Source organism: Ascidiella aspersa, chromosome 8, assembly GCF_963924565.1.
Source record: "Ascidiella aspersa chromosome 8, kaAscAspe10.2, whole genome shotgun sequence".
NCBI classification, from domain to species: domain Eukaryota; kingdom Metazoa; phylum Chordata; class Ascidiacea; order Phlebobranchia; family Ascidiidae; genus Ascidiella; species Ascidiella aspersa.
In genome coordinates, this window is record NC_139454.1 from 24,351,417 (window position 1) to 24,376,786 (window position 25,370).

The 25,370-nt window shown below is 35.8% G+C and overlaps 1 protein-coding gene across 1 annotated transcript in view; it reads right to left on the minus strand.

Moving 5' to 3' along the window:
* Positions 1-25,370, minus strand: part of LOC146136984 (uncharacterized) — a 53,006-nt gene that overhangs the window by 11,719 nt on the left and 15,917 nt on the right. Inside the window, exons 8-34 of the mRNA XM_083396306.1 lie at positions 24,482-24,625; positions 22,143-22,406; positions 20,084-20,356; positions 18,269-18,535; positions 17,962-18,076; positions 17,491-17,681; positions 17,296-17,410; positions 17,040-17,221; positions 16,353-16,464; positions 15,169-15,353; positions 14,865-14,982; positions 14,347-14,537; positions 13,395-13,506; positions 13,128-13,318; positions 11,344-11,643; positions 10,786-10,959; positions 10,135-10,239; positions 9,260-9,474; positions 8,858-9,025; positions 8,385-8,568; positions 6,729-6,858; positions 6,062-6,129; positions 4,298-4,467; positions 2,019-2,112; positions 1,882-1,946; positions 618-752; positions 31-174 (exon numbers count right to left, since the gene is read on the minus strand). Of these exons, the coding sequence (XP_083252432.1) occupies positions 31-174; positions 618-752; positions 1,882-1,946; positions 2,019-2,112; positions 4,298-4,467; positions 6,062-6,129; positions 6,729-6,858; positions 8,385-8,568; positions 8,858-9,025; positions 9,260-9,474; positions 10,135-10,239; positions 10,786-10,959; positions 11,344-11,643; positions 13,128-13,318; positions 13,395-13,506; positions 14,347-14,537; positions 14,865-14,982; positions 15,169-15,353; positions 16,353-16,464; positions 17,040-17,221; positions 17,296-17,410; positions 17,491-17,681; positions 17,962-18,076; positions 18,269-18,535; positions 20,084-20,356; positions 22,143-22,406; positions 24,482-24,625 (4,412 nt within the window). The remainder of the gene's footprint in view (positions 1-30; positions 175-617; positions 753-1,881; positions 1,947-2,018; positions 2,113-4,297; positions 4,468-6,061; positions 6,130-6,728; positions 6,859-8,384; positions 8,569-8,857; positions 9,026-9,259; positions 9,475-10,134; positions 10,240-10,785; positions 10,960-11,343; positions 11,644-13,127; positions 13,319-13,394; positions 13,507-14,346; positions 14,538-14,864; positions 14,983-15,168; positions 15,354-16,352; positions 16,465-17,039; positions 17,222-17,295; positions 17,411-17,490; positions 17,682-17,961; positions 18,077-18,268; positions 18,536-20,083; positions 20,357-22,142; positions 22,407-24,481; positions 24,626-25,370) is intronic.

Consider the following 25,370-nt stretch of genomic DNA (forward strand, 5'->3'; position numbering starts at 1 on the left):
ACAAAACAAAGAACCGTTAAAACTCCTTACATTTGCATAGGCGTTTTCCGACTGCTCCAGGGTTATCCTTCTGATGACGTAACAGCCCTTGTTTAAGACGTCAGTAGTTTTGACGGTGAATTCCCCGTATTCGCTGGATTCGCTGAGCTCAGGCCAGTATTGAGCACATTTACTCTGCAAAGAATGATGAAACTGTTTTAACATTGCTCAGAATGATTTTTTTAACTTAATTTTTTAGGAAAGAATAATATGATTCGTGGCATTTGGCTGCATAACAAAACTTGAATTTTATAAAGAATATAGAGGGACTGAAATCTATGAATTTATATACCATTTCAAATAACGGTCAACTGTTTTTCTTGAAAAAAAAAAGAAATATGAAACTTGTGCTGTTGACCAAGATGTGGTCTTATTTTAGGTTATTATTTAGATTTGAAGCTAAACAACAAACAAACCATGCTAATAGGCGCCATTCCCACAAACAAATATTACAACTCTGACAGAAGCTGCTTCGTATAATGAATGATCAACATTGAGAACTCGTAAAAAGGACGTTTAAAATAGTTTAATTAACAGACACGGTGAAACAAAACTAAAATATTAAGGATAACACTCACCTTTCCTTTTTCGAAGAGATTAGCTAACATGACGATAACTCCAGTATTTTGTTGCCAAATCATCATCCAAAAGTCATTCACTGTGTTTTGAGTCGGGCCTTGGGTGGCAATCCATTTATTCCTTTTTTGGTAATCCTAAAACAAACAGAATAAAATGGTAAATTTTTATTTGGAAAACGCGACATGCTTTGTAGGTGGTTAACTGGTTATATGGGGTACAGGCCATATTGGTGAAGTAAACTAGTTACGTCGAATTGCTTAAATCACTGTTTTTAACCCATGGGCCGTGATCCAAAATTTAGTGGCTATTTAATTTATTTTGATTGCAGTAGTTTACATATGGTCAGATTTATTAGAAGGGTAGATCTAAAACAGAAATTCTTTACTATTTTACAAAACTCTTGTGAGAGAAATACAAAGACACGGCTCATATTATTCAAATTCAAATTAATTTATGCCATTTATCTTATCATATTTTGCTCACCTATAAATGATTCAGTGAAACAAATGGGCTCGCTGAAATTTGTTATATTTACGGTTAGCGAAAAAAGATTTAGAAAACCTAACTTAAATTAACGGGAATACAATAGTAAGGAACAAAAGTACTTTGGGGAATTGGACAAATTGCAACTGTACAAAGCTCAAACTATATGGTTTAAAATATACTTTTCCTTAAACTTTTTATTCATTGAGGCTGTGTTTCTTAACCTTTTTTACTTGGGGGCGCACCTAAAGACGTATGAAAACGTGGCGGCGCACCTTGTGAGAGAAGCGAGCACGGAATTTTTTAGGTGTACCGATATTTCTCTTAAATTGCCTGCATTATTTATTATATGGGTTTATAGTTGCATTGCTTTAAAATGACTTCCAGCCTATGAGACTGAAAACGTTATTTTGTCCAATAAAGTCTTAATCCGATTAATTTTGGACTTATTTCGACATATTTTTTTTTCTTTCGCTCGCGGCGCACCGGTTGAGAAACGCTGCATTAAGGGAAAATTCATGACTGCCTTTTTTTGTCAATTTGCGTTAATGTTCCCTGAATAACTCTATACATCAAGTTTTATTATTTTTATAAGCTTTTTTAATAGAGTCACGAAGGCTGCAACGCATGCATATTAAAGTTACATATAAACGTGATGCTAATTAAAAGATAGATAGGGTAAATAAACGTTTTAGGGAACGCTGTTGTTTGTCGAATTCCAAACAAACAATAAAGTGAAAGCTGTCATTGCAACCGAAATATGGATGAGCAATGCCTCACCTTTATGAAAGAACCGTTTATGTAAGAGTTGTCAGTATTTTGCAGGTGTACGAAGTTGTTGTCATCTGCGAGAGAAATATATAGACTTAAATACATCTAAAATAATCCAAATTGAAAAATGGCAATATGTTACTTACACGGAATGATGTTCTTGTACCGATTTCGCTTGGCGTTTTCCTCTTTTTTCGCAACTGACTTGCTAGAGAGATCGATTGTCGAGGTTTTGACCACCTGTACATTGAAACAAAATGCAAATCATAAATTCGGTCGGCTAGAGCAGGGATGACCAACACGAGACTCGCGAGCCGCATGCGGCTCTTCACTCTGTTATATGCGGCTCTTACGTTCATGTTGCACTTATGATTTGATTTTGATTTCCTTTGGTTAAGTTATGGATTATTGCTGGTTTCGACTCAGGCCATTGATGTTGAGTAACACCTTTGAACCAAGATTACCACAAAACATATACCCAGATAATATTGATATACAACATTATATCGAGAAATATGTATTTTTTTCTTTTAAATTAAAATGAAAGGCACTTTTATTGCGCTTCGCGCGATCGTTTTGTGGGTTGAGTAAGAAATGGATTGATAGGCCATTCATTTCGTTCCATTTGTGTAAGCTGTAAGGTGTGGCTCGTAATGGTTAACCAAGTAATAAATGCGGCTCTTGGTATCTGATTGGTTAGCAACCCCTGGGCTAGAGATTGCAAGGATACCGGTAGGTGATAAATTAATGCGATACCAGAAGATCTGATTGTGTTCTAACCAAGGCCTAGTTTATAAACTGGATTTTGGCATTTTTTCTGTTTTTTATTGATTTAATGACAATCAGAAGGCAGTCAGTCTTACGTCTGAAGCAAAGCTTTTGTCGGACATAACAACTAACGGAACAGCAAAGCCGATTAATTCATTTATGGGTCGCATCGTTAGCATTCTGGCTAAGTAACTTGAAAATAATATGACATAACTAAAATTACTATTGAAACGCCGCGCACCGCCTTAAAGTAAATTGTGGCCCGCGTAGGCTTTTAGCAAAGCATTAGCCCACAGTAAGTAAATGGTTGGACAGGCGTTTAACCTACAAGCATCCTGAATTCCAAATGTTATGTTGATGTAACTGATTCACGTATTTTGCTTGACCCTGTGGCTCAGATGAAATACAATGCAGTATAAACAGTTATCTGTTGATTTAATCTGTTCACCCTGTTTTGCTTGTAGTTGCGTCACATGATACGTTAAGTCAGTGTTTCGTAACCCCATGTCACATCTTCAATTGTCATGCACTGTTACGTAACAAACAATGTAATTATTATTAAGTTTTCTACACTTATTGATGTAGTTTTACGAATTTTTGTCATTTTGATTTTGCTATTTGAATGTTTTTTTTGTATTGCGTTAAAACTCAGTCAGTTGCTGTTCGAAACGGTTTGCTAGCATATTTATTTTTGTTCGATACGACAGTTAATACAATGGCAGAATCTAAACAAAAAAGTTCAAACTCCCCCCCCCCTCAATTTTCAGCTGGTTACCCTACTGCTTAACCTATAGTACTTGTGCGTGTTTATAACACAAAATAATAAAATTCCTATCGCTGGGTGCGTCGCAAGATCAACACACTTTTACACGGGGATCACGTTTGAGATACCATTGGATTAGGGCAGGGGTGTCCAAATGTGGCACGCGACCTACCAAAAATGGCACGCAAGCATTATACTGTAGTGGAGGCTAACATTCACATATTTATGTGGCTTGGTATGAAGCAAACTTCAGCTCACCGACGGACCTTAGATGCAGTAATGCGCATTGCTACTACACAGTTAAGGCCAATCTTCATAGTTTGGCTGAAAACAAACGTTTGCAAAGAAGCAGTTTTGGTCAATCACAAATGGTTTGCTTGATTAAATAAACAAATGTTTTTCCTGTGTAAATAAACCGTTTTATTTTTTGTAAAAAAGCGCTTTTAACATTAGAAAGAATTAGTTACTAAACTTTGGCACAGGATGAAGTTATAAGATAAAAACTGACACGTCGGCATGTTTTAATTGAACACCCCTGGATTAAGGCATTACACTTAAAGGTATAGGCCAGGGATGTCCAACCTGCGGCCCGCGGGCCACATTGCGGCCCGTCTGAAATATTTGTACGGCCCGCTAGTCATTTTCACCCCCAAGTAGTATTTTAAACGTTCAATATTAGCCTAATTAGAATGTACCAGTCAGCTTTTAGGGGTATAGTATGGGTAACTAACAGTATAGTATGGGTAAAAAATATTTATATATAACTCTAAAGAGCAATACTTAATCTTGAAACTTGCTAGATTCTGCGGCCCATTAAATTGTTTCAAGTGTTAATGCGGCCCACTATAATAAAATGTTGGACATCCCTGGTATAGGCGAGCTGCCTAAACTTACCGCAAACTGCTGGTTCAGGTTCGCGTGATTTGATTCGATGCTGTCGAGGTACGCTTCCTTCAGTGACGTCACCGCTATGCGGGTTGTGTCGTCATCAGGGGCCTTGACAACGCCTACGTCACCGTAGGGGTTTTCCTCTTCGCTGAAGCTGTTGACGGATTCGCGTCTCGCTGTACAGGAAAATGGGATAACGTAAAAAGTTTGTTTGGGAGATACAATACTTTTTGAAATACAGGGAATAATTTTTGTACACTGTGCACGGATCTGTAATGTACCTTAATAACAAATTGTAAAGCCAAAAAGGTCGAGCAGATCGACATCATCTTGATTTATTATGAAAACTTTTCGTTAATGACATTAACTGAAGATGATACAAGCTCGTATCGAAACGTCTTAATCAAGATGATGTCGATCTACTCCAACTTTTTGGCTTAACAATTTATTATCAAGTAACATTTTGTATTAAGCAATTCATCTTTACTGTTGAAATATAACACATTTTTGGTCAAAAATATTTTTGGTCAACTAGATTACTGTTCACGGCTGTTGAAAACGAATATTAACGTCTTGACTTAAACAATTAAGTTATTTTACAAATGCCTTAGCTGGGACTAAGGTTATTTAAAAATGTCTTGTTTACCACACTTGTTACTATTATGTTTTTACAGATGAAGCATATTGAAGATGAAAGTTAAAAACTCAACTTGTTCAATCTTATGTCAGACTTGGACAACTAGATTTATTTTAGCTTTTCAAAACTAGATTAGAATTAAGATTAGATCATTTTAGTTTCTCCAAATTAGATTAGAATTAGAATTAGATCGTTTTGAGTTTTCTCAAACTAGAGTAGAATTAGAATTACCGAATTCCTACAAAAATCAAATTTTAACTAGAATTTGAACAAGAATCACATATAATTATTTACAACCAATTTAAATTTTAATCGCCATTTATTGTTGTGGGTTCTAATTTTTATGTCTTATTATGCTTTTTAGATGTAAAAATTACATACAAGTCGTTCCAACCAAAAAAATTTAATTGAAATTCTTCGTTTGAACTGAGAGACTAAAAAATGTCGTTGGACAAAGTAGGATTTTTGGTAAAATCCGAATTAGATTCGAATTAGAATTTGACGCCTTTTTCTCTCATTCAATGAATAAGAAAACTATACAGCTAGTTGTCCAAGTCTGTACTATGCACAGCAACTAACTGGAAGAGTTGTGGGTGGTGCACGCGGCAATACAAGAGCGGAAACGCCTCGCCATAGTTAACACGCAATAGTTATTAATACAACGAAGATACCCCGGTCGCGACATCCACTTGTTTTGTTTGGGATGTTTGTACAATGTAATAATAAAGTGTAATCTGGGAAGGGATGATCCAATAATAACATAACACTATACCGTAGAGGTGAAAAGAAGTTTTTTGGAAGTAACTTAACCCTTTCAATCATTTAAGACAAAATGACTTTAGTTCAGGTAAAAAACATTTAAGTTCAATGTAAGTCATACTACCCAAATTACTTAACGCAAGTCGTGTCATTTTAAAACGGTTACTTAAGTGCAAGTTCAAGTTATTGACTTGTATTGTTATACCACTCCAATATACTGAACACAATTCAGCTGCATACAATAAACAACTGTGTTTTCAATTATGATTCAGATCAAACCGTCCAAGGTTATGTATGCATTTATATAGTATTAATTTTACCCGTGAATCCGCTTAAAACTTAAAGCAATTAAAATACATTTGCGTATGAAGTACCTTGAATTGGCTGCAGTTCATTATCGTGAGTTTTCCTTCGTCGAATTGACCACGATCTAACGGTAGACCTGTTTTAATGACATAATATTCATCTTATTAAATTGTTCGGTGTGTTGTAATGTAGCCTACCCACATTAAGCAAAGACAAAGCACCAGTGTCAATAACTTAATAAGCTAACAACCAATGCATTTGTTCACATAATTAATAGAAACATTGCACATTAAGCAGGTGACAAGGTATTAAATTTAACACAAGGCAAAACAACATGATAATATACCAAGCCTTTGTGTGTGCAAAGAGAAAAATATCTGTGAAAACTCGCAGCGGAAATGCTTATTTAACCAGTTTTGATGTTTTATTAGTCTAATATACTGGCTGCATACGTTTTGTTTGTCCCTTTTTAAAACGTTCCTTGGTTTAATTGAATTTATAAACCCTGGGTGGTATTGGTCCACAGCCGCACATGGGAACTTAAGCCATATGTGGCTCTTTTGACAACAACATCTTCTCTCTCACTAAATTAAACCAAGGAATGCTGCCAATTTTGGCTTAGGTCTCTTATAGTGCGTTGATCAAAACCATTACCGGTACTGATGTATTTCTTTTATAATATATTGTGGTTTTTCAAAACCATTAGTGATGGGTTTATTTAAAAGTCTTACATACCTGTTAAACACGACCAATGCTACGACTACGATGATAAGTAACACAAAGGCTCCTGCACCTCCACCTATGGCGCCTAATGGTAAGCTGCTTGGTGGATTAGTCTGGTCAGTGGTGGTCGTCACCGAAATTGCTGAAAATAATAAGAAAAATACAGTAAACCTTTTTTTTATCATTTCTAACAAATATGGGTCGAATGCAATACCGGTATTCCCAAACCAAAATAAACCGTGCTGTAAAAACTGTGTTGTTGTAAGATAGAAAAAGTGTATTCTATATTTTTTCTTGTCGTAAAATTGTTGTACAGTTGTACACAAACACATATTCAATATTGCACTCGGACGGTTCAACTTTGAATTGATATATGATTTTACAGGAGTCGGCAACCCTTTTTTGCACTGCGAACCGGTTTAAAACTGAAATTTTGTAGCGGACGGGCAACAAATGCTCAGTAAAGGAATTTTATCACAATTTTTTTGAATGAACTAATTGAAATGCATACGTTTTTTCGAAAACTTTAATGTCTGAACAGCAAAATAATTAAACATTTTATCGCGGGACATCGTTGATAAACATTGTTTGCATCATTTAAGTCTATTGCACTGCACGCTTTAACATAAAAACACACAGGATTTATATAAATGTAGCACGTTGTGTCAAAATGATCTAGGCCTACTCGTGAAACCCAAGCTCTTTGCTTGAACCTATAGAGATTCTCCGAACCCTTTTGGGAAAGATCTGTTTTAATTCAGTCTATTCGGCTATGATTCGAATTTAAAAGCGAATGCATAAAGCTTAAAACCAATGGAGCAAGGAACTAAAGCAGTGTGGGGGTGTAATAAAGGAAATAAGCCGGCCTGTGGTTTGGTACAGCGCTATATAATTGCCGCCAAGCATGAATAAGCGCTACTGCAACGAATAATGACTCACAGCGTTTCCTAAGTTAATAAATTAAACATTATGCCTCAACAAATAACCACAGGTTTTCTTAAGGGTTGGACGTATTAGTTTAACCTTATGCTATGGTGCATGTAAAATCAGTAGAGAATCATATATGCAAAGATTTATTTAGCGTTGTTCTTTTATTGTTTTATTCCAAACCATTTGCCTTAGGAAATAATCCTTAGCTTTCTGTGTTGGAGATATTAGTATTGACTTAAGTAAAATAACTTCATTTAATTGCACTTAAGTCATTTTTTTAAAATGACCTGACTTGACTTAAGTAATTTGATTAAAACAACTTTGACCAAATATGGATTTTCATCTCAATGTCTGCATGTAAAATACAAATTTCTTCTGTATATTGCGTTTAGCTATTCTTAGTTAAGCTATTTCACATACTCGGGCGAATTTCCCAATTTAATCGTTTAACGTTTTATTTTTATGTCAATTATATGCATTGAAGTTGACTTGCTATCAAAACCAATTGCGGGGGGACTTGACGTGGTATTTCAGCAAACGACTTAACTTTAGTTGTTTTTTAAATGGCCCGACTTAAGTAATTTTGAAGTAACTTGTTTACAACAACACTTGGACAATATATTTCATCTTAATATCAACCAAAATCATTGAAAACGAATTTAAACTTTAAACAACTACTACTTGCCATCATTTTTCTTACTATATGGGAAATTATGTCTTGTTCTCTGTGCAACTCACCTCTTTGGCAAGTTCCAGATACTTGCAAGTTGGTTGCTTGACATTGTGAAGTAACCGGCTGAAATTTGACCTTGACAGACTCTCCTTCGTTCAACTTGACCTTGTGCACCACAGAGGACGCGGCAGATTTGGAAATTTGAGTTACATTTCCGGGGGGTTCGGCACTAGGCCCTTCAATAACCAGCTGTAAAGTAAAAATGATTTATATAACTTTTGTGGGTTTTTAAGTGCTTTTATAGGTCTTAATATCAATTTATGTTTTTGTGATTTGATTTATATGCATGAACATAGCACAACAATCTCTATTATATGTTGAGCTTATTACTGTACACTTAATTTAGTGTAAGGACCAATGAAATAAAAATAAATATCCCCTGAGGTTAAAACGGTCAGACCGTTCATCCTATAGTGGTTGTAATACGTCAAACAAACTAAATTATAGCCCTAATTGTTTTTCTATAACTTGTTCTGACCTTGATATCTGTAATATCGGTGAGAAGCTTGTCAGGAATTGTGATTGTGACAACACACTCGTCTCCTTGAATATTCATTTCGCTAGTGACACTTTGGAATATGCTTGAAGTAGAACCGTTTATCGCTGAAGCTTCTGGAAGTTTCGATATGGCAGTAAACAGCTCCAACTAAGCGGAAAATAGCTCGTTTTAAGGAAAGAAGGCAAACCAAGAAATTTAAGGGTTTGGAGTTAACATCAACAGCCCTTATCTGTTATACGAATCTCGAAAACTTTCTATTTGATTTAATAATCGGCTTAACATCAACATTTATATTTGATAAAAAATTGGGCTTAACCTGTAGTTGCCCTAATGAGCCTATTGAATTACTAATTGAAAAACTATATATTTTGTTGCACTGACCTGTAATGTGTATTGAACGTCAGATGTTAAGCCTCCAATTTTGGCTGAGTACGAATTGGTTGGAGAGTATTCAGTGGTATTCATGTCAATGTGGGATTCTCCAGTGTTGTTAGCAGTAAAGCGGTAAGGAATGCCGCCTTGGAGCTTCGCTTTATCTTTCCATTTCACTTCGATGCTGTCTGGATGGCAGTTGCTTACCTCCAAAATCTCAATAACTGAAAACATTGCTTTGCTTTAAAATACTGTGCTTAAGAAAACACAGCAAACTTGCACCAATGTCAGCTTAAAAAACAAGAAATTGATCTTTTGGCGATGGCATGAATCATCATACCATCATACATATTATATCCTCATATAACCGAATAAACAAAAAACTGCAGTCACAAATTGCTTATTAAAGGCTAGAAAAAACCTAGCCTGCAGTGAGGTTGCGGCCATAGAGGGACCGTTGCTCTACCTACGGAGCTCGATAAACAACCATGATGCCATAACTTGCTACAATCTGTTAGTACAAGCAACTTCACATTAAAAGGGATTTGTAGTGCCATATCATTCAACGAAACATACACACCATACGAGTCACAGATGAATAAAAATATTTCGAGCCAAGAAATTTAGAACTAATAGATTCGTATAAAATGGACATTTTATGTCATAAATGGCCATGATAAAAAAAATAATGTCAACTCGGAGCGATACCATTATTAAGTAGTTGCTGTATCGTAAATTGTAACACAATAGAAGAAACTCAAGCAAGAAATTGCAATTATGACAAAAATCGATTAAATACGCTAAAAATATCTGTCACATTGACTTAGTGAACTAAGGCTAGCAAAACACCCAAAAATTAAAAATACGTTATGAGTAACTTTTACCTGGAAAAACGCAGGCGAACGAAGCATTTCCAATGCACGCTGCTGGGTAAATTGAGGTGTTATCGGCTTTAAGGCAAGGTGTGTGATTTGTCACTGAGTCGTTCCCTGACAATTTAAGTCAAGTTTAGAACAGCATAGATCAAAATAAGCATTTGAAAAAAAAAATTCTGCTTTTTTTCGGTTTGGTTTTAGCGAAAATTGTTCCTAATCGACAACGCACGCCAAATATTGATTACACCTCAAACTATATTTGTCCTGCTTTAAGGAAATTCATGTCCAGTACATATTTTGCCTCAAAACGGTTTTTGGAACTTCCAGCCAACAGGTTACCTCAGCCCAAAACGACACACTTTCAGTAAAAGCAGTGGTTCTTAATGGCAAAATAATCTTAGTGGGGTAATTTATAAATTTTAATGGGGTAAGTTCGATAGTACTCTTGGATCTGATCTTTTATCGCCGAAAATAAAAAAAAGTATAGCATACTGTTAAATCATTAAGTTTAAATGAATATTGAAAAGAAAACTATTCGGTTATCATACACTGTTTATCTAATAGTTAATTGCAGGTTATACCTTTACCATTTTCAGAAAGGGGTATATTTTCAGATAAAGGGGTAACGCCACTAGACAATTAGCTTCCCGATTCGTATACCTTGAACCCAAACTCCATTTGGAAGAGCAGCAATGATGGAAGGGAGAAAGTTGTTTGTGACGTAGGTAGCTGATGGTAGTTCCCCGCCGTGATCTGTGCAGTACTTTTCTGCATTCGGGTAGTCGAGCTCGCTTTGGTGAGTGTTGTAATAATGACCGCCAAGAAATTGAATATCTACGTGAAACATCGTGAAATAGGCAAAATGTTAATAAAGAGCACGACTACAGCGGTAAAGTATCATAATATGCATTGTTTGTAGCTAAAATAGATGCAAGTAGTTAAATGCTAGTATGCCACCCATAAGAGAACAAAAAATGTAAAACACTTAAAACCGAACATTAGTCTGTTATAAAGTTACGCAACAAATATATTAAACTTTTATGAGCATCATCAGTAACAAAACACGAAACAAAATCGTAAAGCAAGGAAACGTAATCGGTTTTCTGAGTCTTGCACTTAGTTAGATCTTTATCAATTAACGTGCAATCAAAATCGTTTTTCACCAATCGAATTCAGGATGATTCTTTAATTGGAAAGAAAATGATGCTAACACGCTACCTGTGTTTAAGACTATGGTCGCATTTTCTGATGTTCCAGCTTTATTTTTTGCCCAGCACTTCGCAGTTGCGTTGGCGCCAAATATCACGGATGCATTGACGATTAATTGTGACGTCACTATGTTGTCTGTCCTGTGGTTCGTGACGTAGGTTGGCGACGCGTCGCTGTTGATTGTGACGTTTTGGTCGTTTATGGTCCAGTGAAAGGTGGTCGACTGGTCGGCGGTAAACGTGCAATTCAACGTTTGTAATTGGCTAAATTCTGCAGCTGGTGATGACGCGTTAAGAAACCTTGGGGCAACTGAAATGTTCAAAAATGGCATCCGTATTAAACGGAGCAGCATCAAGTATTTCAATAAAGTTAGGTATATGACAACAGGATATATTTAATTCAATAAAACTGGGATAACGACTAAATATGAAACCTTTTGTTGACTGGGTACCACCTCGAGCAGTGTTTCTCAAACTTTTTCAGCTTGTTGGACACAACAAAAATACAAAACAATTTGCGACTTACTTTATAAATCTATCATAACATAACTCGAAACTCGCTTTTAATACACGACAAGGCATCACGTAAATAAAATATTGTGATCATTTTTCTACTTTAAAGTGTGTTCCAAGTGTCGCATACTTGTCTTAGTGTCTATTTTTAAGTTAAACAGATTACATTCCTTACTTACAAACAAATTCACGACACACTTGAGAATCTATCGAGGCGCACAGTTTAAGAATCACTGAACTAGGAGTTTTGGATTTTGATTACAGCTTAATATGGCCGCAACAGTATTACGACTACGCCTGCATCGGTTGTATTTTACCATCGTATGTGACTGGAAAACTGCTCGTGTGTAGTCCAACAGGTTGAGAACTCCAAACTAACTAGGTAAACGCAGGTTAAATGCAAGACACTGACATTTTATATCACCGTTGTCTGTTGCAACCTGTTCATGCTCGTACCAGGTAGTGAGTTCGAATCTCACAATCAGTAAAGCCTATAGTTATTCTGAGCTGACCTTGCTTGAACGGAAATCCTTGGTAAGCTGGTAAACTTGTTGCGGCCGAGAGCATCCTATGTATATCTGACTTGTATATGGTTGTTAGACAGGGCCGATAAAATATTGGATCGAGGACGATACCCGATGCCAACTGGTAGTATCGGTACTAGTCCGATACTAGGGTGGTATCGAAATTTCGGTCGTAATTTGCGATCAAACGCCGTGATTTCTATCTCAAGCGGTACGTTTATAAAAACTAATTTTAATATAACAACTAAAGGTAACTTTAAGGCAAATTGTGGCTAAATAACCTAAAAACACACTTGGGACGTTGTAATGTCTTTTTTTGCTCGTTTGATTGGAGTAATGACATAGCTTAGTATCCGATCGCTTTTTGTTCATAATATCAGGCATCGGTAGCGGAACAAAGTGTCAAGGATCGGACATTTGTTATTGGGCTTGGTGCTACAGAAAAGATTTGATCGTAGCTTGGGTGTAGGCCTCTGAACAATAGCACATGTTGTATACATTGCTCAATTGTTTAGATTGTCATATTTTACTGTCATACCAGATAGTTCTTATAACATATTTTTTACACAAACAAATACAGCTCACGGAATTTCTTTTGAATGTTTTTAATATTGTGAAAGCTAAACAGCGTGGTGTTTGCAAAACTAGTTTACTTGCAATATACACATATTAATTCAAGTGTCGTTCGGGAAGATTCCGGCTGCATAATATCCACTTAATTAGGTTGGGGCTAAAGTGTGTATTATGTACAACTTACCAGCTAAAGTTTCTTGCAGTGAGGTTGAATTGTTTTCACCGACTGTGTTGCTGGCGTGACATACGAAACTTCCTGTTGTAGTGGGCGAAGGATTTACAAAATCCAAAGACGCCACAATCTTGTAGGCTGTCTCTTTGTGGACTGTTTGGTATATACCTTCGCCAGTATTGGTTGATACGTTCACCGAATTTCTGTTTAAATCACATTTTAGTTTTAAAGTATGTTGCTCCCGCAAAAATTTTGCTGCAAAGTGTAAGAGTGTCTTACTTTGTCCAATAAACCTCTGGTTGCGGAAACCCGAACGATGTGCAATTAACTTGTGACCTTGCGCCATGTGTCACCGACACTGTTGTCTTCGATAAGGAAATGTTGGCCTTAGCTACAACAAAAACAGCAATCAAACATTTTAAACAAATTAAACTTAAATGATGGTTTAACTTTAATTCGATTTATGGTACTTGTTGTTTACAAATGTTTTAAACAGGTAAATAATCTTTAAGTAAAAATAGATGCTGTATTTAAAGCAATGTCCGTTGAGTAAAAGTTTTAATCTCGCCTTGAGCATACACTTTTCTAATCTTGCATTTTAGGTGCGGACATTTAAGTAAAGGCTGACAGATTGTTTTTCGTTATGTATATACTCAGCATTGATTTCATTATGTATATTGTTTATACTAAGCAGCATCAAATAGGCGACAGCAGTTTTAGTCGCACTATATAATGTCGGTAAAATAGACACACGCCTGCTGTTAAAGCCAGCCTTAAGCCATTACGTTACACCTGCCTTTTTGTAAACCAACATCCTGAATCATTTTTTTGTTGTATAACATTAAACCAACATAACTGCCTATTAAAATTTTGTTTATCCATATCTACAAGCAATTCATGCATAAACAGCTATGATCATAGCGGTGTTATTGCGCAATAAATTCTAGGTAACTTAAAGAAGTAATAATTAGACTTTTTGGATAATACAAAACCTTTATAAAGTCAAACTATAAACGAAAACCAGTAGTCTATATTTTTCGTTAAATCACTATCAGTATTTTGTCATTTGTGGGTTAAATTACGATGGATAATAATCTGCACTGTATAACCAGACAGTGATATTTCGCAATAAATTTGCTGCGAAAAATAAAAACGTCACTGCATTTGGAGTGTTCGAAACATACGAAAACCTTTATCAAGTCAAACTAAAAATAATCACTTTTCGAACTACCTTGTAAATAGAACGTGGTGTTAACAACGGAAGGGGGATTATTGTTGCTTGCTGTGCATTTGTAAGCTCCAACTTGTTCGATGCTTGTGGCTGTGAAGTGGAGACGGGACTTCACTTGGGTGTGGGAAACTGCTGTAGCAACTTGGTGCACTCCAACCGACGACGATATATTGGTTATTTTGTGGCCATTTCTGTATGAATAAATGCGCGTTTAGTTTAAAACTTCAACATTTATTAAAAAATAGCTATTTTAGAAAACGGTTGATATAAGCATACCGACTAAAATATTGAAAGGTACAGGTGCTGAAGTTTAGTTTTATTTGACTATACGATAAAATGCTTTAAATTATGTTTGGTAAGCACCAAGTCTTTTATTATCGTCCTATAGTCGTCTTGCAAGCGAAATTCACTCTCTAATTCTATTAAACATTTGGCCAATTTTAAAATGTACCAAGACTCTCATTCAACTATCAAAAGGTTCATATGTGTCAATTGAGTAGTCATCATATCAACTGTACCTTAACCAGTCAACGTTAGGCTGGCGCCATCCGAAAGACACGCAGTCGACGTAGAATGACTCAGGAAATTGTGTAACTCTCCAAGTCGATGATGGTGAAAGAGCTATATTTGCTCGAACTAAAAATACGAATATTTTAAGAATATAAAGATGTAGTATACACATTGAAGTACAACGATTTTTGATGAACTATAACGGTTTACGCACTTTAGGAGCCTTCAACAGATCTACTGATTCGTTAATCTTTTAAAGGCTCCTGGTATATTTAAAAAATAGTCATACCCAGTATAGAAGTATATACATACCCAGAAGTTTAAATATTTCACTATGGACTTCTTCTGTGTTATTTGCTTCGCAATGATATCGCCCTGCTAAAGCAACGTCAATATTTGTTAGATGTAGATTTGCTGTTTTCCCATAGTTTGTGCTGTCGGTGGTAATGGTCTGATAATATTGTTGGCCGGTGTCGGAGGAAACCAATAACGTTGACCTAAAAGTAAATGTTAACTTAGTTTTGTAGTTATTATTGTTAGCAGCGGTTGACAGACTATTGTCGTGACATTTCGCCCTTATTTAAATTACGTATTTCACGTTTAAGCTACTTTGGTAACAAATAATAACCTATTGCATCCTTATTAGGAAAACAAATTGTTTGTTAAGAAACAAAGATGTAGATGTAAGAAAAAAAATGATCAATGTTAACGGAGCGTAGGAAATAGCGACTTCCAAGTGACATCATCGGTAGACTAAACTCTTCCGATCTAGATTGGCATCGCTACCGATCCGATACAAAATGGATTTCTGCATTACAGCAATGATTTGCGAATCGACCAAACGATTTCTAGCACGAAGGGTAAATTTATTAAAACAATATTAGGTTAAAACAAAGGTCTCTAGGGGTCCTTACATGTAAGCAAATTTTGGTCTACAAACCTAGTAAAAATAATATTTACGTTTCAACTTCATCTATTTTGCTTGTTTCAAAACAGTAATGACGTCAGTTGACAACGCAAAACGTTTTCAAACTTTGAGAAAATATTGGATGACAATATCGTACTAAAAATGCATCAGCTGGCCACAGAAAAATACAATAGGCGCCATTTTCTGAAAGTTACACGTTATATCATCCAGAGCCTACTAATCTAAAGGGTGGCGGCCCTTCTTAGCAGTGGTTGTCAGCAAAATGTGAAAACTAAATCAAAACAAAAAACCTTTATGAGTTACAAACGTTTTTAAACAAACATGTTCAAAAGCAGGCCACAAGGATTTTTCTGTGCGCTACTGACGTTAAGGGTTTTAATAACTTATAATGAGTCGCATAACGAAAATGTTTAGTAAGCCCCTGTATGACCTAAAGCATTAGGAATAAACTTATCTAGGTAAACAGCACAGGTTAACAAACTAGCTATAGATAAAGTATTGCTCGGCCCGAACTTTTCAACACTGCGCGACGACATATGACAAAACTCTATACTATAGGCTTGCTTACTTTTTCCACGTGATCTTTGGGATTGGAAAACCGTAGCTGGTACAAGTAACAGTTTTTGATTCTCCATGACTTGCAGTCAACTCATTGGTGGATAATGTTACGTTCGGTTGAACTGTATTACATTAAGAAATGCAAAAAACGTTGTTTAGTGAAATTATAAACCTGCGAAGGAATCTACCAAACCGTTCACTGATAAAGTTATAAAAGCCCACGTATAGGTTGTGGCACTAATGGCGCGGTACGGCAGATGGCGAGCAGGGCGTTTTAATGTGCTTCCTTTTTCCAATCCGATATAACACTACGTCATAACATAATTAAACAGCCACTTGGACAATATCAACAGTATGGACGCCCAAAGTTGGTTACGTAGAAAAGCAGGTTATGGAGCTACGATTAAAAGTTTATTGTCCCTAAGCCAAACCCAACATAAGACAATTGATTGAAGAGAAGTTACAAGTAAAACGTTTTATTCAACTTTACTATATTTTGGATACATTTATTTATTCTTGCTTTTATACTTTTTTTCGATTTTTAGTTTAACATATTAACGTTTTCTTTTTCAGGGTATTCTTATTGAAATGGACGACGAATAAGTAAACAAATTTCAAGGGGTTCAATAATTAATTTACAAAATGCGGAAAACGCTTGACAAATGTTCTCACATAATACCGACTGTTTAAAACTTACCTGTTACAGTTACAGACTTTTGTTGGCTTCCAACTGAGTTTGTAACTTTGCAAACGTACTCCCCACATTCGAGAACATTCTGAAGACTGATGTTGAGGGTTTGATTTACGTAGAAAGCAGTTGAGCTTGCTTCATATTGACGGATTTTCAAACCGTTACTTGTAGCAACCGAAGAGCCAGACCTAAAAACCCGGCAAACGTTTTCTTTAATAACTTCCGTTTTGCAGCGATTAAGACTTCACTGGTTATACAATACCTCGCCCAATCAACTGTAGGCTTAGGGTGACCTCGTGATTCGCAGTAAACTTGTTGTGGAGTGTTGTATGAAAGAAAATCAATAGCGGACGTACTTGTTGCAATGGTTGGCCTTACTGTGTGAAAAAATCAAGCAAGTTTTAAACAAATGATTCGTGACAACCAAAACGACTTGTTATTAGTTTCTAGCACTTACCAAATATGGTTAAAGTTTTAGTTTTTGTTCCACTTCCATCCCAGTTGGTCGCCTTACATTCGTAATGACCCGCGTAACTTGGATCTGAAATGTTGATGTGAAGTGTAGATGTTCCTGACGTACTTCCACTTGCTGTGGTGGAGGTTTGGTAAACTTGTGCCGAAGTAACTGTAGTTTGTTCCACGTTGTTTCTAATTGTAAAAAAAACAAAAGAATGTGTGTTTTACTGCATTCGGTCAGTCATTGTCTTGTAGGGTTCCAATTAGGCCTATATAAAGCAATCGTTACAATTAAATGAATATGTGCGGTGCTAATTTGACAAAGATGGATTTAATTTTCTTTTAATAACTATACTGTATTTTACTCGTTTTGATTAAAAAATTAAAATAAAGATAAAAACATTAGGTCGGTTATTTAACGGTGGTACGGTGAACACGCAGCAGTTGATAAAGTGCTTGAAATCAGTAATACCTGAACCATCTGCATTGTGGTTCGTAATATCCCGAACAATTGCAAGTTACAGATTTGTCCGCTCGAAAATTTACTGTTAGAGGTGAATTGCTGGAAAAACTGACAAGGACCGAACCTGAAATTTATTTAAAACATTAAAGATTTAATCCTACCTTCATTCAAACAAATCTTACTTGCACAATCTCAACAGAAAAGTAGAACTATGAAAATCGGGCGTTATTTGCATGTAAAGCCATAAATCAACGTTAACCGATAGATTAATTTAACTTTTTCTGACAAAATTTTACTCAAAAAAAATATAACAAACCTGTTGAAGTTGTTTTTGTAACAGTTGTGCTGCTGACTGAACCACTTAAGCATCTAATTTGTACTTCGTATTTTTTCATCGTAATCAACCCAGTAAATGAGTAACTTGTTGTGGTTGAACTAACTGTAGTTGAGGTTGAGGAGGAACCATCAACTGGTGTCCCATAAACAAAGTATGAAGTAACAACTTCCCCAGGAACATTTTTCCAGCTTATTATGATTTGTGTTTGTGAAGGTGTCAACTTCACATTGCTTGGTGGCGAAGGAGCTGCAGAAATTTAATTCAATGGTTGTTGACAAAACACTATATCTAAAGAAAATGGCAAAAATAGACTAACGAATATTTCTGCGTAAATGGTGTTTTTGCTCTAAATACTTATATTACAAGTAATGAACAATCATAAATCTTTAGCATTATTATTAGTAAAATTGTCTTGGAGATTGTACTCATAATGATTTGGGCAACTAATGGCTTGGACTGGGACTTGACTTGTTATTTTTTCGAAATGACTTGACTTGGACTTAAGTTACTTCAGAAATGATTAGTTTGCAACACTGCAAACACCTTTGTATTCTTCTTTCTTATGTTGACATTGAAATACATAAATGAAAACTAAGGGCACACAATAAAAAGCGGCTGCAAAAATGAAATTTACCGAAAAGAATTATCTTAATTCAAAAAGTAAATATTTTATTAAATTGAGTTTAAAAAACATTTTTCTCGACGAAATATTTATTTATTTTAAATATATTTATTTTAAAGCGCATTATTAATGCCAGTCTCTTTGTTTTTATCGCCTTCCACTTCAAAATGCTTATAGCAGCTTTATCGTTGTTGTAGGACAAGAGTGGGCAACCTTTTTAACAAAAGGGCCAGTTAGAAAATATAATGTTTACATGAGGGCCGCACATCAAATAAACGCTAATTTATATTTTCAGCTTTTACTACAAAAACTAATGAGCTACCAGGCTGCAACTACGGCTGTTTTGTTATTACTGTCTACTTGTGGATTGGGAAATACTTTCTCCTACAATTCGTACGGACCGGCCCAGTACAATTTAATTAACAGCCTTAATTCAAAACCAGCTCAGTCAATATGCGTGGAAAAAGTCTGCTACACCTTGACCGTACTAGACAAGTTTAATTGTTGCGAAACAGTTCTTGTAAAACTCTTTTTTCACAAGTAAAACTTTATGAATGAAGATTGCTTTGTTGTAGATGCTTCCCATTTGATTTCAACTGCATTAGTGTAGCGGTTTAGCCTATGGGTTACATCGCACTTCAAACAAGAAACTGATGGAGCAAAAGTCCCAACATGGTGCACACCAATAGCCTTATTTAGGGAAAAATAGCTGGAAGAAGGTGAAGGGTCGCACAAAAAATGGAAAAGGGACGCCCGCGGGCCGCACGTTGCCCACCCCTGTTATAGGATATTCAAAACATTTTGAAACGTAAATCTGAGTTTTCATGCTTATAATTGGTATTTTTGAAATGAAAAAAAAAACACCAAGCAGCTATTAAAATAATTTAAGAAAATGTGATAGGCAAAATATTCTGGAAAACTGCTAAGTAAACAGTTTAAATAAATACTGTATACAAGGTAAAAATAATAACAAAAATATAAAACAGACATAACTCATTTTTGCAGCTAAGAAACTGCAAAACCTGTTCAAAACATTGGGTCAAATTAACGATACACGACCACCTGAAGCAAAACTAAATACGAGTTAAACCTAACGCAGTAAATCATGAACTAATAAATACTAAAAAAAATAATTTGGTATGGATCTATAATTAACGATTCATCAAACTAACCTGTTGTTATGCTCTTTGTAGTAGGGTTACTTGTTGCTGTTCCACTCTTAGCCCTAACATCCACCGTGTATGTTTGTCCAGGAGTTAAATCACTGATGGTGGTTGTAGTTCCAGTTGCAACGATTTTAGGCTGGGCGGATCCACCATTTGGAGTCCACGTCACCGAATGTCCAGATGTAGCTCCACCAACAGTCGACAATTGAACTGTTATTTGGGACTTTCCACCGCTGGTGGACGAGGTCAAAGTGACAGTAGGTGGTGTAAGAGATGATGCTAGAAGCGTAAAATTTCGAAGGTAACTTAAACAATTTTTAAGTAGCCTAATAAAGTTTGGCATATACAAGCGTTGAAGGGAGAAAACTGGCTTGTTGCTAAAAATCAGCATTCTCATATCTGTCGAAAGAAAGTTTTCCGTCTGAGAATGCTTTAAATCCAATAAAAGTGTTCGCGTTAATTTACGTTTTACAGTAATTATTAAAATATGTTCGGTTGTTCGGTTTGGTCCGTAGTTGTTAAAACCATATGCGCTCCCAAGGATTAGGTTTTTGCGTTGAATTTATGTTTTGTATATCGAAAATAATACAATTATAGTTGATGTAGTATTTGTGTAAAGGACCAACTCGAATTTGTTAATAACCAACAATAAATATTCTAGTTTATTCCAAAATCATTGTGGGCCGCGACGTATTTTTTTCAAAGTTGGTGTGGTTTAGAATTTTTAGATTTTAAGAGCATGTTCGCTTATATCTCGCACTACAACTAAAAAAAATACATACTTATATTAAAAAGCTTGTAATTCCATATGAAAAAATATTGTAAAAAGAAAGTAAATAAAAATTGCTCAAGCAAGACAAGGCTTAAAACGATGCATTACCTAACAATGTTGACATAGCACACGTGTCAAACGGTTAAAAGGTCGGTAAACTACAGATTTTCTATAATTTAAACTTTATTTAAAGTTAGGAAACGTAAAAGGCGGTCTACCAGACAAAAGTGTCAATTGTTAGGAAAGCGTCCATCCATTAGTATATAAGGGAGTACTCGGGCGCTTCGTTATGCACACCAGAAAAAACGTCTGCCGCAAGGTTTTTAGTTTCATTATGGCTGCGCTTTTTTCAAATTTAGCGCCAATGCATCTGGAAAAGCTTTTTCATAAAGGAATATTAACTATTTTTTCAAGGATCAAACTTAAACATATCCTCCAAACGTCATCCCAGTTAAACTCGTTAAATGCATTTATTCACTTTATTTAATATATTAAGAAAAAACGCATGGCATAGTTTGACAGCCTATCAAAGGTGATTTGGCAAACTAAATCTGCATATTTTTATTTTTTGGCACTTCGAGTAAATGTATTGGTTATTAAATTAACCAAATATTCAAGAATATACCGGCCATATTGGCATATTACATATTGACCCTTATTGGAAGTCTACCGTCCCTGCAATATGACATTGTATCACAAGTACAGCACATGTCAAACTATAAGATCAAGCAATATAGACGAGCCGTATTTATTGTTGTGCTTCGGCAAAGGTTTTACTTATTTGCTTTATTGAGTCATACAACTTGTAGTTTTGTTAAATATAAGTTGATAAAAGTCATAATTTCTAGAATAAAGACCATTGTTTTTAAGATGTGCATAATGATGCGTACCGCGTTTCCATAATTAACCGTTTAACTGTTGCAACATTTTTTTAATCTGTGCGACATAGTTCTCCCTTAAACTTTCACTCAAAAGTCGCCTTTTAATTAAATTAATAAAGCCGATTTATGTGGCACATTGGCGCATAATAGGTTTTGGGGTACTAGTTATTTGACATATCTTTTGACGTCATCTATAAAAATATACTGCCCAACTAAAATAACTATCCTGAATGTGCCTCTGACACAATGCTGTTGAAGCTACTATCTTCATAAACAAATATAATTTTAAGTCGCATTGTGCATTTGTCAATCTTTTGTACCCGCCCTTCAAACTGTTTTTTTCTGTTTTTCGTACGACCACCTGAATATAATAATTTCCCCATGATTTCCACTCTATACATTTAAAACTAACCTGTTGTTGCGGTACTTAAAGCAGGTCCACTTACAAACCCTCCACTTTTCGATCGAACTTGAACGGTGTAGGCTTGTCCAGGTGTTAAACCTGTGATGGTGGTTGTTGTTGTGCCAGAGCTAACGTCTTTTTGCTGAGCACCACCATGGTTCCAGCTCACTCTGTACCCCGTCACACCGCTAACAGCCGTCCAAGCAACTTGTATTTGTGAAGATCCACCAGTTGTTGAAGGGGTTAATATCACGGAAGTCGGTTGCGTTGGTACTTGGTTTCAGAAGAAAAGTATAAACAAATAGTAAAGGATAAGGAACATTGTCCAGTGTACACTTACGTTATACAATCTCACTTTATATACTGTGAGCATGGGCGCCCGCAGGGGGGGGAAAGGGGGGGGGGGAACTTGCCCCCCCTGGAATTTCAAAATGTGATCATTAGTATTATTTGTAAGTGTAATATGTTATTACTTATGAAGGTTAAAAATAATATACACTATCCATTGCCCCCAGTGGCGTATCCAGTGGGGACGGGAGTTCTTACCACCCCTTTTTGTAATATATATTATCGTTTTTTGTTCGTTTTTGTCATGGTTTAACAAACTGTTCGATGCGGCGTGCTTTTTAAGTAATTGGGTCACGCGTCTTAATCTAATTCAAAGCCAAAATCGAGCGCAAAACGCAGTTTTTCGTCTTTAGTTTGGTCTACCGTAAACGCTGGATAGTTTTTCTCTTTCGTTATTTGTTTAGGTCAGTGATTCTCAACCCTTTTTCTTTCGTGGCCCATTTATCTTGCAAAAAAATTCTGTGGCCCAATAGAATTTTTATGAAAGAAAAAAAAAAAAACACAGCAGCAGAACATATTTCAAAACAGATTATTTAATCAACCGTGCATTAGTGAGATACTTGCGATTGAACAATAAATTTGTATTCCTTTTTAATTCCTCCCAAACCATTATTCCTTTAAAATAAAATATAATGACGCAAATGAAACTAAATCTAGCTTTTTAAATTGGTCTGTCAAATGTTCTTATGGCCCCCACAGGTTGAGAAGCGCTGGTTTAGGTTGACTGATTAGTGATTAGCAAGTATTCGACAATTGACAATTTCGCTAAGTCAAACCTTATTTATTTTTTCTCGCTAAAAAAACGTCAAGTTATACGCACTATGTTTCGCGCTGTTCAGTCTCTGCGCTAATGTCCGATGTTGGTGTAACATCGACATTTGTTTAAATGAAGCAGATTATTAAAAGGAGGTATAATGGTGACTGTCGTGCGCGTTTTAAAGTATAAATTTTTAAGTAATGATAGTTAACGCAAAATTATGCTATTTATGCATACTCTAAGACCACGTGCTAAGTGTGCAATGGACACGACTTATTTCCCCTCAACCACAGCTTGTAATTTAGCTGACTTGGCACACAGCTCGGCGCAGATTTTGCGCTAATCGTTGCATAATAACACCCGGTAAAAACGATCTTCGTTTAGTATTGCACGTGGTGAAAGCTTGCTTGTAATTCAGCGCTAGTTTCGTTCATGGAACTTGAAAACTGCGCTGCTGATAGTCGAATTATGTATGATTCTACCACAATTAAACACACATATTTTAAGGTATTGGTTTATTTTTTGCCTAAAGTTAACGATTGTACACTGCGATTTCGCAGCTGGCGCCTGACAGGATTGTCGACGACGCATGTGCTCGCTTTTGCTGGAAGTAAATTGGTGTTTCTGGGTTTTTTCTATCACGTCTTGCAATCACCATTCTATGACGCCATACTTTCACTGTTTTAATGACGTCATTATTCATTAACAACATGCGAAAAATAGGGGAATTCCCTAAAGTGAAAATTCAGGACCCCTGATTGCCCCCCCTGGAAAATTTTCTGCGGGCGCCCCTGACTGTTAACATTATCCAGTGTACACTTACGTTATACAACCTCACTTTATATACTGTGAAGGTTATTAAAACATATCTAAATAGGTTATTAACTTTAGGATGTTATTACTCTGATGGCAAAGCTCTCTAATACTAATTTTTGTATTTGACGTGGCTTACTAATGTTTTAAATTTTAAACGATACAATAAAACATTTTTAACACTACTTACTGTGGTTATAAGTTTGATTTTTAAGTTTAAATTATGTCATACTTGATGATTAAATACTGTTTCCTGCCACAAAGCTTTTGATTCGACAAATAAAATAAAGCGATTTACCGACTGTAATTGAAATTGTTGTTGAACCAGAACAAGTCCCAGCACTATTGCTTGCAGTGAACACGACATTTCCAGTATGAGACAAGGAGACAGAGTTGATGACGTAAGTAAAGCTGGTTCCAACGAGATTACTTGCAACGCTGGTGGATGTTCCACCATGAGCAACAACCACGTTAAGAGGTTCGTTGTAAACGCCAGAGATGGTTCCTGTGAATGTCAAACTGTTTCCCATTGTTGGTGTGCTGGTTGATGACGTCACAGCCAAGTTGCGGGAAACTGCATTAATAAAAAAAAAACACTGTTTGTTATATAATTTTAAATTTGACGAAAAATTTACAAACGGTTAGTTCTTCGCGGTTTATTAACCAGTTACATGTTTTGGTCTTCCTTCTTTTTAGCAGTTAGGCTGCCTCGCAATAAGTTTTAATGTTGGGGGTAACTAATATCGCACGTAAATGAGACCGAAATATCCAACTGCAAAAAATTAGAATACGTGTAGACCTGGTCGCAATAAATCTTTTCACAAAGGCTAAAATAGTCTCCCGGCGAAATTACGGGCTGTATCTTCAGTTTCAATATTTTTAAAAAATATGAAACATCATTTTTTCTATAAATCGACCAATACACACCACCTTTACGGAAAGAATCCTAAAATTACTGCTGTCCTTTGCATGTTGAGATTAGGCCACAGTCCACTGAATATAACATATACGTTTCGTACTTGTATTTGCGGAGCTTCTGAAACTCCAATACATTTGTTTTTTGAGTGTCCACTATTAACCGCCGAAAGGTCCGTTTTAATGAGCGCAATTTGTTCTCTGTTTGTCGATAATTCTGTAATGTCACCGACTGCGTTGTTTTCCTTGTCTAATGCTACTTTGTTGAATTACATTCTGTTTGGACATCCTGATTTAATTTGCTCTGAATCTCTCATTTTATTTAACGCTGTACATGACTTTTTGTTAGCTTCTCGTAGATTTTGATGCAATTTCTTTCCAGTGTCCAGTATTAATTTATTACG